The following is a 12,548-nucleotide window of genomic DNA, read 5'->3' on the forward strand; positions in this document are numbered from 1 at the left end:
ACAGTGCCTAGAAAACTTGTCACTGTCTTCCCCAAGTTGGGGACACATGGTTTTGAGGGCATGAATCCTCTGTAGCCCCCTTTACCTGGCGAAGCAAGAAAGCTACCCTTTCCAGTAGAAAAGGTATAGTATTTGGGTGAAGTACCACCCAAAAATGTCTCTGAGATTTGATTCTGCACCAGTATACAGAGAAGCTGAGCTTTCAGCATTACAAAAAGTCCCTCAAAAAAACACCCCTGTCATGATGTCACCCGTGGCTTATACCAGTTTCACCTCCCTGCCCTGGCATGCGGAGAATATGCATGTACAGCAATTAGCATTTAATATTTGGTAATTAGCATGCTTAATGTGATTCAGAAAAGTTCCTTGACATTTTCACAAAATCAGAAAGCACATTCCCGCCCACCTTTCAAGAAGCCAGGCCCAGTTTGTCAAAAAAAAAAAAAAATCCCACAAAACAAAAGCCCTGTGTGCCAGTCTTTTTTGGTGCTGAATATGCATGTGTTGGCCTCTTCCGGGACACTGCTGGTAAATTTAGAAACTCGTTTAGAAAAGAACTCTTTCTCATTCAGCAGCCATACGCCCAAGGATTAGAGAATCTAAGGAGAAATGCCTAAATCGAGCTTAAGTCCTGGGGCTGTGATGGCTCTTCTGAAGTAAATAAAACCCTCGTCGTGCCCCTGACCAAGCACACTGCTTTGCTGAAGTCCAACACGGACCCAAATTTGCGTACGCGGTAAAGATGATACATTCTACTCTAGCTCCAGCGAAACAACGTAACTCTTCTTTCGACAGTGTAGCCACCCGGTCCAGTGTTTCCAGCCCAAGGGTTCAAGCCGGCAGCCCTGACTTCTCTGCGATCGGACACGCCGCTCTGGGCCCGAGATGTCAGCTCAGGTTTCCCCTGCGGAGTCGGGTACCCCTCGCTCCCTCTCGGGCCAGTCTGTGCCTCCCCGAGCCCGGCCCCACGTGGCCCAGGGAAGCTGCCGCACTAGCCTGCTGCCGCAGACGGACGGCCCTCCTCAGCCACTGGACGCAGCGCTGCAGGTCGGAGACCAATGAGTGCGCGCGGACGCCGGAGGGGGCGGGGCCGCCGGGCCGCCGCGCAAGGGCGCCGCCACTGGAGGGCTTGGGGCCCGCCCCTGACAACAGGCCCCGCCCCGCCGGCCGGGGTTAGGTTGCCGCGCGGCCGGCAGGCGGAGTTGGTCCCGTTGTGCTGCGGCTCCGCGCGGCCTGCAGTCCCGGGCCCGCGCCCCGCACCGCCCGCCCGCCCGCCCGCCATGGAGCTTGGCCCCGACGGCCCCGCCGCCCCCGGCCCCGCTGCCATCCGCGAGGGCTGGTTCCGCGAGACGTGCAGCCTGTGGCCCGGCCAGGCCCTGTCTCTGCAGGTGGAGCAGCTGCTACACCATCAACGCTCGCGGTACCAGGATATCCTCGTCTTCCGCAGGTACCAGCGCCCGCCCGGCCCCGCGCCCCGGCCGCCCGGCCCCGCGCAGCCCGCCGGCACTCCAGCCCTTGGCTCGGCCCGGCCCGACCCTCTTCCTGCCTGATCCCTGTCTTGCGCGCTTTACCTCCGGACGCCCCCGGCCGTCTCTGCCTGCTCCTTCCCCTGCAAAACTGTCAGAAGTTCTCGTGAACTAGGCCCGTCTCTAACCTCCGTCCCCTCCCCAACCCGCATCCTTCTCGCTGGGCTGGGGACCGGCTTTTCGGGCGGTCCTCCTCGGCGGGGAGGGAGCCGGAATCTGCGCCGACCCGCTGCGCCGAGCTCCACGTGTCAGTCCCGGACACGTCAGAGCCGGGACCCCGCGTCCAGCCTCCACCCAGCGGGCCCGCCCGCCGATCCTCGCCACGTGTCACCCCCCGGACTCACCCCTGGAGCCCCCTCGGCAGGTTGGGAGAGATTCTTCTCACCCTGGGCGAGTGGGGGGCACGTTGCCCCCTTCCCGAGGAGCCCAGGTCGCTGACTGTCACTCCCGCCCTCAGTAAGAGCTACGGAAATGTGCTGGTGTTGGACGGCGTTATCCAGTGCACCGAGAGAGACGAGTTCTCCTACCAGGAGATGATCGCCAATCTGCCGCTCTGCAGCCACCCCAACCCACGCAAGGTACCCCATCCCAGCTAGATCCAGCCTTGGGCCCAGGGATAGCCCCCGAGAACAGTGCTGGGGGCCCCAAGAGGGCCCAGTGCTCAGCCCTCCCCAAAGGGTTGTCAGAGAAGTGATAGCGGAGGACGAGGGGCCTAGAGTGGGGGCTAACACCCGGGCTTAGGCCTGAAGCTTGAGATGGAGCTTCCAGGAGTTCCCAGGAAAAGGGGACAAAGTGGAATATAAAATTATTAGGTTTGTGACACAGGGGAGCTGAGAAATGTTCCAGGGAGCTCTGTCTGCTCAGTGCGGTTTAGGGGGCAGAGAGGCTGGCCACTAACTCCGCTGGAGCCTGTTTGGTGGGGCTCATGCCCTGCTCCTGGCTGACTCTTTGTCCACTTGGCAGGTGCTAATCATTGGGGGCGGGGATGGAGGCGTCCTGCGGGAGGTGGTCAAGCATTCCTCTGTGGAGTCTGTGGTCCAGTGCGAGATTGACGAGGTGAGTGCACAGCTGGGTGGGTCTGGGTTCAAGTCCCAGTTTGCCCTGAATTGACTGTTTACCACTGGGCAAGTTGCTTAACCTTTCGTGAGCATTTAGGTGCCGGGTTCACTGGTGCATCGGCAGGTCTAGTCCCTGCCTCCTTGGAGTTGACATTCAACTTAGGAGTCAAAGGGTTATCTGATAAAGGTGTGTGTAGTAAGGCATACAGGCCAGGTGGAATTCCAGCCCTCTGAAATAGCAAGGAAGCCACTCTCCTGGGGCGGTTGGGTTTGGGGAGGGGGAGCAGGGTTGGTGGGGGTGTGGGCCGAGCTGCTGGTGGGAGTCAGCCCTCTGAGAAGGGGAGGTACCAAGCTGCTCCCTGCTGTACAGATGTGCAAACTGGGGTTCCACAAAGGAATGGCTTGTCTAAGGTGAATCAGGCTCTGAGAAGGGGTCCCACTCAACTCTGGCTCCGGGTTCCACAACCCCTGTGGCCTAACATGTTCCCTCCTGTCCCCCTCCCCAGGATGTCATTCAAGTCTCCAAGAAGTTCCTGCCCAGCATGGCCATTGGCTACTCCAGCTCAAAGCTGACCCTACACGTGGGTGATGGTTTTGAGTTCATGAAACAGAACCAGGACGCCTTCGATGTCATCATCACTGACTCCTCAGATCCCATGGGTAAGCGGGGTTGACCTGGAGCTTCTGGCAGCCACCAGAGGGGAGGCCAGCGTTACCCTCTGTGTCCCAAGCCCGAGTTGCAGAATAGAGGATGGAGGGGCCCTCCAGAACTAGTGCGGCTCTTTTCCCTTCTAAGGTGCCACCTATCACCTCAAACATGGCTCAGCAGAGTAGGGGCACTAGGCTACTGCCCAGAGTTGGTTGAGAGACTGGAGGAGAGTGGGGCCTTGGTCCACTGAGGCCCCAGTTTCCTCCTCAGCCTCCTCTCTGCCCCTGACAGGCCAGTGTCAGGGTGTGTGCAGGGACCTCATCTTTTTTCTTTTCTAACAATTATTTTTATTTGGCTATGCTGGGTCTTAGTTGTAGCACGTGGGATCTAGTTCCCCAACTGGGGAATCAAACCTGAGCCCCCTGCATTAGGAATGCAGAGTCTTAGTCACTGGACTACCAGGGAAGTTCCACAGGATATAGTCTTAAACCAAGGCCCAGGGTGGAGACTGCCCTGATGCAGTGCTGACAAGATCCCCCAGAAATGGGGTTAAAACATGGAGTCCCTTCACACTGAGGCACCGGATCCCTGCACCCCTCCAAAGCACCCTCTTAGTGGTTGGTTTCTGAGTTCCACAGGCCTGGCTTCAACTCCCAGCTCTGCCCTCTGGTGGCTGTGTGGATGTGTATCTTGGGGTGAGAGTGGCCCTCATGCCCCCAGAGGCAGGCTCAGGCCGTGTCCCGTGGTGCTTGTCCCCCTGCCTCTGCAGGTCCTGCTGAGAGCCTCTTCAAGGAGTCCTACTACCAGCTCATGAAGACTGCCCTCAAGAAAGACGGCATTCTCTGCTGCCAGGGTGAGGGGGCTAGGGTGGACTGGGTGCTGCTGGGTGAGCCAGGCTCCCACCGGGAGGGATCCGGCTGGAGCTGGACCAGGCGCTGCCCCTAGCCGGTGCTGACATCATCTGACCACCCCGCCCCACCACCACAGGCGAGTGCCAATGGCTGCACCTGGACCTCATCAAGGAGATGCGGCACTTTTGCAAGTCTCTCTTCCCAGTGGTGGACTACGCCTACTGCACCATCCCCACCTACCCCAGCGGCCAGATCGGCTTCATGCTGTGCAGCAAGAACCCAGTGAGCCACAGTGGACTGGCCCCCCGGGGGGGGAGGTGGGAGCCTGGCGGGGGGCCAGGAGAGCACGTCTCTGAGACAACACCCATGTCCCCAGAGCACCAACTTCCGGGAGCCCTTGCAGCTACTGATGCAGAAGCAGGTAGAAGAGATGCAGCTGAAATACTACAACTCCGATGTGCACCGGGCAGCCTTCGTCCTCCCTGAGTTTGCCCGGAAGGTGAGGCCCCCCACACACACACACCCCGAGGGGCAGGGGTACCCAGGGCTCCCTGAAGGGCCATCTTGCCCACCCCCCCAGCCCAGCCCCCTCCTGACGAGGCCTTGTGTCCTTTCAGGCCCTGAATGATGTGAGCTGAGCCGGGGTACTGCTGCTGACGCCGCCCACAACCTCGGACAGGGAGCCTCTGGGGCACCTGGGTCCCGCCAGCCCCGGACAAGACCCCTGCTGGCTTGCCCACCAACTGACTGTTACATGGCCCCAGAACGCTGTCCGGCTGGCCCTGCCGGGTGGACTGTCTGTCTTCCTCTGGGTGGCGTTCAGCCACCAAACCTATACCAGCTGTGTACAGCATCTCCCCCACCTCTGTTGCCCCTCACTCACCAAACACATGTATTTATAACAAAAGTCTTGATTGTGTGTCCCTGGACTTCAGATGGGCCCAGGCAGGGGCTACCTCAGCCATCAGTGGGTTCTCCTGTGTGCCAGACCCTGAGTTGGCGCCCCTGTCTGGCCTCCAAGTGTCTGCTGCGGGAGCAGGCAGGCTTCTCCCTGTGTGACCTTGGGCCAGCCCCTTGAGTTCTGTAGGACCCAGAGATGCAACAGTCATCACACTGGCCCAAGTCTGTCCTGAGAAGCGGCCCTTAATCATTCTATCCCCAAGCCCCACACACGGTTGGTGGTGGTAGACTCATGTCGTCTGGGCTGGGGAGTTGTCAAAAATCAAGGGATTTGCCTTCCCTTGGGGCTGCACAGCAGGGCTCTCAGAAGAATCTGGGCCAGGACCCATCCTGGGGAAGGTGGCGGCTGTGACCCAGAGGCAGCTGTCTGGAGCTTGGTTGGGATCCAATTCCTTGGGCGTGCATATTAGGTACCTTGACTTGGCTCAGATTTTAGACCTGGGTTCAAATCCTGCCTCCCCTCCTCATGAGTATGCCCTCTGGTTAATTCCTAGAAATTTCCCCCAAGTGTTGAGAGGCTGAGAAAGCAGGTGTGGGCAGCTGCCCACGAGGACTCTGTGGGCGGACTGTCCCCTCTCCAAGGTGCTGAACCTGTAGGTACCTCATCCCTCCTGGCTGCCAGGACTGGGGCTCTGGTGGTGGGACCAAAGTCACCACAATGGGGAACAGATTGGCGAAGGGGGCCTCTAGCCCACTCCTGACTCAGGATTGGCAAGGAAGGTCCTCACTCCTTGCAAGAGCTGGCCTCACCAATCCCAGCCCCACATCTGCCCTCAGCAGTGGTATGGCCAGGGAACATTTTAACCTGGGAGACTGAGGGGGCAGAGAGCAGGACAAGAAAGTCGCTCCAACCTGGTGGTAGTTTGAGGATCCCCCCAGCTGCACCCCTACCCTGGGCACCCACTTTGGGGTCCCCACTCAGCAGGGGCTAAGACTGCAGTCATAATGGGAGTGGGAACAGGAAAGCTCTGCCGTCTATTCCTTTGGTGGCCCCAGGCCTGTCCCCACCCTCTCTGGGCTTCTCCACGGTCATGACGCTCTTGGGCTGTGAGCACTTTTTGATGTTCATCCCTGGGCAGCAAGTCTGACCCCAAGCTGAGTTCCCCATTCCACCCCGGGTCTTCCTCCCTGGAGGCCTGGTGAAGTCAGGGCTTGTCTGGGCTACAAGGCGAGTACCAGGCAAAGGAAGACTAGTGACGGCCAGCTGAGGAGCACTGTCCTGTCACCTGTTTTAATCCCTTTAACCTTGACAGTTAAGGGAGGAAGGTAGATACTATTAATTCCACATTACATCAGGTGACCTCCCAAGGCCACACCAGACTGTAGGCCTCCTAGGAGCTGCTCCACTCCATCTGCAGAGGCAGCTCAGCCCAAGCACCTAGGTGCTCCCAGCAGGGTGTCTGCCTGGACCTCCACTCTTTGCGCCCCACCTCCCTGTCTTAGGCCCGTCAGTGATCAAGCTCCAGGAGGGCCCATCTTGAGTAAGACCAGAGGAATGAAGGAAGGCAGTGAAAATGGGTTCCATCTCGGGATACTGGACCTGGGTCACACTAACTCTGTGACTTGAAAGTGTTAGTTGCTCAGTCATGTCCAACTGTTTGCAACCCCATGGACTGTAGCCTGCCAGGCTCATCTGTGCATGTAATTCTCTAGGAGAAAATACTCATGGGAGTATTTCCCCAATACCATGCTCTCCTCCAGGAGATCTTCCCAACACAGGGATCAAACCCCGGTCTCCCACATTGCAGGCAGATTCTTTACTGTCTGAGTCACAAGGGAAGCCTGTGACAGATATAACTCCTGACTCAGTTATCCTGTCTGTAAAATGGGAGCAATGGTTCTCAACGGTTACAAGGTTTCATCAAGGAGCACCTGTCAGATGGTTCTCATTGAGCTGGTGGAAATCAGAATTCTTTCTCAGAGCAGAGGAAGAAGAAGAAAGGGCCCAAGTTGCAGAAATAGCAGCAAGAACGCCTGACGTGGGACTGCCCTGGTCATCCAGTGCTTAAGAATCCGCCTACCAGACAGGGGACTCGGATTTGATCCCTGCTCTGGGAAGATCCAAGACATTAAAAAAAAATAAATAAATAAAAGCCTGACCTGGAAGCAGAAGGTATCTGCTGTGTAAATCCCTCCACTTCTCCAAATGTGAGTGAAGTCTGTATATACCTCAAAGAGATGGGCCTTGAGGAAAAGCACTGACCCCACAGCTGGGTGGATGTAATGTGGACACAGACTCATTTGCAGAAGCAGGTGTTCGGTGGAGATGTAAGTTGAGTCTTCTCAAGTTCCAGAAATCCAGAAGAGGGCCGTGAACAAGTCTAGTCTCTGACATGGAGAATAGAATAAAAATCCTATCTAGAATCCTGAAGTTCAGGTATTAAAAGCAGCCCTGCCCCCACTTTACAGATTCCAATAGTTCCCACATGAGTTATTAGGAGAAAAATAGCCCCTCTGAATACCCACTCTTCTCCTCAGAGGCAGCTGCATTCACCTCTTCCACTGATTATTTTGGTATTTACCATCATGACTGTAAACAGTATGCTTGTCAGTTTTAGTCACAATCTGTCAATTTCCCATTTGGGAAGGTGAAGATGTAGCTCTCTGCTTCCCTGCCCCCACCACACTCTCAACAATTAAATGACAATCTCAGTTGGCTCCACATTCAGTGTTTGCACCATTACAAACATGCAAATAGTATTTGCAGCTGAGACTCAGGGGGAAAAAAAACCGATACCTTCTTATCTCTGGCATAGCTTCTTGCTTTCCCTGGAGGCTTTTTCCATTTGCTTAATTTTCACATTCATTTAGGAAAAATAACTATTGAAAGAAAGCTTTTTAAAGGATCTTTGGGCTCTATGAGTGTTTTATCTTTCCATCTTTCTGAAAAGTCTGTTCTGTGTCTCCTGACTACCCAGATGGAATTCCGCTCTTGACTCTCAGAGCCCGTATCTTTGTTTCTTGGTTTACCCCCTCAGTTTGGAGGAGCACATCCTTGAAATGCTTTCTGAGAAAGGGGACAAGAGATGAAAGTTTTAAAAAATCTGACACCCATGAAACTCTTTATCCATCTTCATGCTTAAGTGATGGGTACAGAATTTAGATGAGTATAGAAATATGTTGGCAATGATCTTCCTTCAACATTTTGAGATTTGCTGTTTTCCATTATTATTATCATGGCAGCATTTAGAATTAGCCCAAAATGTAGCAGGTGGAAACAATAAGTAGGTTGAAAGAGTAACAACAAGCATGTCTTTCGTGGGCCAGGAATTTAGGAGTGACTTAGCTGGTTGGTTCAGTTTAGGGTCACTCATGAGACTGCAGTAAAGCTGTCCCTAGTGCTGAGGGTCAGCTTCCAAGATGATTCAGTCACGGGACTAGCAAATTACGGAGGCGGTTAACTGGAGGACCCATTTCCTCCCCAAGTGGACCTCTCCATAGAGACTGTTCTCACTCATGGTGGCTGACTTCCCCCTGAACAAGTGATCCAGAAGAGAGCTAGGTGGACTCTGCTATGCCTCGAACGCCTCACCACACATAACATACCATCATTTTAGCCGTGTCCTATGTTACGGTTCAGTCACTAAGTTGTGTCCAACTCTTAGTGACCCCATGGACTGCAGCATGCCAGGCTCCTCTATCCTCCACTATCTCCTGAAGTTTGCTGCAATTCATGTCTATACATGAGTCAGTGATGCTATCTAGCCATCCTCTTCTCTGTCACCTCTTTCTCCTTTTGCCTTCAGTCTTTTCCAGCATCTGGTGTTTTCCATTGAGTCAGCTCTTCACATCAGGTGGCCAAAGTTGGAGCTTCAGCCTGGGTCCTTCCAATGACTATTCAGGGTTGATATCCTTTAGGACTGACTGGTTTGATCAGTGTGGAAGAGTTCTACACGTGAGGATGTGAACATCCCAATATGGGACTCACTGGAGTTTGGCTTCTAGTTTCCAGTGTTGCTTTGAGAGCTCCAGGATCATTTATATCCTGACCTTTGTACGTGATCTTTCCCTTTGCATCTGTCTCTGAATCTCACAATTTGTAGAACATGACTTTTCTCTCTACTGTGTTGAAATAACATGTGTAAAGTTGTATTTTCATCTCCTGTTCTGGGCACTTAGGTGATATTTTCAATCAATAAACTTGCATTATCTTCTGGGAAATTTCCTTATGTTACTTTGTAATTTCCTTTCTTATGCTCTCTTTGTTGTCTTTTCCTTGAATTTCTGTTTTTTAGTCTTTGACATACTGTATAGGACTTCTTAACAATGATTTTTTGTTTGTTTGTTTGGTTTTCTATTTTTTGGCCACAGAATGGGGCATGTGGAATCTTGGTTCCCCAACTAGGAATGGAGAAACCACATCCCCCCCAAAAAAAGAAAAACTGCATCCCCTACATTGGAAGCTCGAAGTCTTAACCACTGGACCACCAGGTAAATCCTCATATGAGACTCTTTGCTGGTTTTTTTGGTTTTTTTCATTTCTTTTTAAACTCTATTCTCTGGAATAGTTCTTCAGCTTATCTTCCAAACATTTTATTGAGTTTTTCTTTTTTTCTATCATATTTTTATTTCCCCAAACCATGTTTTGTTCTCTGAATGCTCTTGTTAAACAGCATCCTGTGCTTGCCTCTTGTTCTGGCCCTCTTCCTTTGAAAATAATGATTGCTTCCTTTTAGTTTTGGACATTGCCTGCTCACTGATGCTTTCTGTTTTGCTGTGGTTGGTTGGTTGGTTGATATTTCTTTGGTCTTTCTCATGTATGAGGTTTTCCTCAGTAGTCATTGAATGTTCTGTTCATATGTAAGACTGGGGACTAAAACACTAATTGGAAGCTCTGAGCACATGACAGGGATGTGTCAGTGACCTTCACTGTGGATGACATGCTGAGCCATTTGCTTGTAGAACCCTCAAGTCAGCATCTCTAGATCTTTCCTCCTGACCTCTTCATTCTTCCCGGGAAACAGAAGCCTGGTGGCTGCCAGATTCCAGGAGCTGAGTCTGAGGAAGGCTGGTCTGTCTGCATAGAGCCCTTGTTTGCTGTCGGATCCTGCCATCCGCTGCAGGACCTGGGACTCTCCAAATCCTTCCTCCAAGAATATGTGCATGTGTGCTAAGTCTCTGCAGTCACGTCCAACTCTGTGACCATATGACTGCAGCCTGCTAAGCTCCTTTGTCCATGGGATTCTCCAGACAAGAACGCTGGAGTGGGTTGCCATGCTCTCCTCTAGGAGATCGTCCTAACCTAGGGATCAAACCCCAGTCTCCTGCATTGCAGGCAGGTTCTTTACTGTCTGAGTCACAAGGGAAGCCTGTGACTTAGATACTCACAACTCCTGACTCAGTTATCCTGTCTGTAAAATGGGAGCAATGGTCCTCAGTGGTTACAAGGTTTCTCAAGGACCACATGTCATATGGTTCTCACTGAGCTGGTGGAAATCACAGTTCCTTCTCAGGGCAGGGGAAGAAGAGGAAAGGGCCCAGATTGCAGAAATAGCAGCAAGAATGCCTGACCTGGGACTGCCCTGGTCATCCAATGGTTAGAATCCACCTGCCAAGGCAGGGCACATGGGTTGGATCACTGCTCTGGGAAGATCCAAAACATAATTTAAAAAAAAAAAAAAAAAAACCTGACCTGGAAGCAGAAGGTGTCTGCAGTGTAAATCCCTCCACTTCCTCAAATGTGAGTGAAATCGGCACCCACCTCAAAGAGATTGGCCTTGAGAAAAAGCACTGACCCCACAGCTGGGTGGATGTGATGTGAACACAGACTCATTTGCAGAAGCAGGTGTTCAGTGGAGATGTAAGTTGAGTCTTCTCAAGTTCCAGAAATCCAGAAGAGGGCCGTGAACAAGTCTAGTCTCTGACATGGAGAATAGAATAAAAATCCTATCTAGAATCCTGAAGTTCAGGTATTAAAAGCAGCCCTGCCCCCACTTTACAGATTCCAATAGTTCCCACATGAGTTATTAGGAGAAAAATAGCCCCTCTGAATACCCACTCTTCTCCTCAGAGGCAGCTGCATTCACCTCTTCCACTGATTATTTTGGTATTTACCATCATGACTGTAAACAGTATGCTTGTCAGTTTTAGTCACAATCTGTCAATTTCCCATTTGGGAAGGTGAAGATGTAGCTCTCTGCTTCCCTGCCCCCACCACACTCTCAACAATTAAATGACAATCTCAGTTGGCTCCACATTCAGTGTTTGCACCATTACAACCATGCAAATAACATTTGCAGGTGAGACTCAGAAAAAAAAACCTGATACCTTCTTATCTCTGGCATAGCTTCTTGCTTTCCCTGGAGGCTTTTTCCATTTGCTTAATTTTCACATTCATTTAGGAAAAATAACTATTGAAAGAAAGCTTTTTAAAGAATCTTTAGGCTCTGCAGGTATTTTATCAGTTTCATCTTTCTGAAAAGTCTGTTCTGACTACCCAGACGGAATTCCGCTCTTGACTCTCAGAGCCCGTTATCTTCCTGTTTCTTGGTTTACCCCCTCAGTTTGGTGGAGCACATCCTTGAGATGCTTTCTGAGAAAGGGGACAAGAGATGAAAGTTTTAAAAAATCTGACACCCATGAAACTCTTTATCCATCTTCATGCTTAAGTGATGGGTACAGAATTTAGATGAGTATAGAAATATGTTGGCAATGATCTTCCTTCAACATTTTGAGATTTGCTGTTTTCCATTATTATTATCATGGCAGCATTTAGAATTAGCCCAAAATGTAGCAGGTGGAAACAATAAGTAGGTTGAAAGAGTAACAACAAGCATGTCTTTCGTGGGCCAGGAATTTAGGAGTGACTTAGCTGGTTGGTTCAGTTTAGGGTCACTCATGAGACTGCAGTAAAGCTGTCCCTAGTGCTGAGGGTCAGCTTCCAAGATGATTCAGTCACAGGACTAGCAAATTACAGAGGCGGTTAACCGGAGGACCCATTTCCTCCCCAAGTGGACCTCTCCATAGAGACTGTTCTCACTCATGGTGGCTGACTTCCCCCTGAACAAGTGATCCAGAAGAGAGCTAGGTGGACTCTGCTATGCCTCGAACGCCTCACCACACATAACATACCATCATTTTAGCCGTGTCCTATGTTACGGTTCAGTCACTAAGTTGTGTCCAACTCTTAGTGACCCCATGGACTGCAGCATGCCAGGCTCCTCTATCCTCCACTATCTCCTGAAGTTTGCTGCAATTCATGTCTATACATGAGTCAGTGAAGCTATCTAGCCATCCTCTTCATCCTCTGTCACCTCTTTCTCCTTTTGCCTTCAGTCTTTTCCAGCATCTGGTGTTTTCCATTAAGTCAGCTCTTCACATCAGGTGGCCAAAGTTGGAGCTTCAGCCTGGGTCCTTCCAATGACTATTCAGGGTTGATATGCTTTAGGATTGACTGGTTTGATCAGTGTGGAAGAGTTCTACACGTGAGGATGTGAACATCCCAATATGGAACTCACTGGAGTCCGGCTTCTAGTTTCCAGTGTTGCTTTGAGAGCTTCGGGAT

The 12,548-nt window shown here is 51.8% G+C and overlaps 1 protein-coding gene across 1 annotated transcript; it reads left to right on the forward strand.

Moving 5' to 3' along the window:
• Nucleotides 1–1,274: 1,274 nt before the first annotated feature.
• On the forward strand, nt 1,275–4,991 carry SRM (spermidine synthase). Its single transcript, XM_061160414.1, has 8 exons — nt 1,275–1,447; nt 1,984–2,104; nt 2,490–2,582; nt 3,091–3,244; nt 4,003–4,086; nt 4,221–4,366; nt 4,461–4,583; nt 4,702–4,991. The coding sequence occupies exons 1-8, from the start codon at nt 1,281–1,283 to the stop codon at nt 4,720–4,722; spliced, it is 909 nt and encodes a 302-aa protein (XP_061016397.1). The 5' UTR covers nt 1,275–1,280; the 3' UTR covers nt 4,723–4,991.
• Nucleotides 4,992–12,548: the final 7,557 nt, after the last annotated feature.

Source organism: Dama dama, chromosome 14, assembly GCF_033118175.1.
Source record: "Dama dama isolate Ldn47 chromosome 14, ASM3311817v1, whole genome shotgun sequence".
NCBI classification, from domain to species: Eukaryota; Metazoa; Chordata; class Mammalia; order Artiodactyla; family Cervidae; genus Dama; species Dama dama.

Excerpts from the sequence above, each read along its gene's own strand:
- SRM (XM_061160414.1), top strand. The coding sequence starts at position 1,281 with ATGGAGCTTGGCCCCGACGGCCCCGCCGCCCCCGGCCCCGCTGCCATC. Across the intron at positions 3,245-4,002 it reads TGACTCCTCAGATCCCATGG|GTCCTGCTGAGAGCCTCTTC; the intron begins GTAAGCGGGGTT and ends CTGCCTCTGCAG. Across the intron at positions 4,367-4,460 it reads TGCTGTGCAGCAAGAACCCA|AGCACCAACTTCCGGGAGCC; the intron begins GTGAGCCACAGT and ends CCATGTCCCCAG.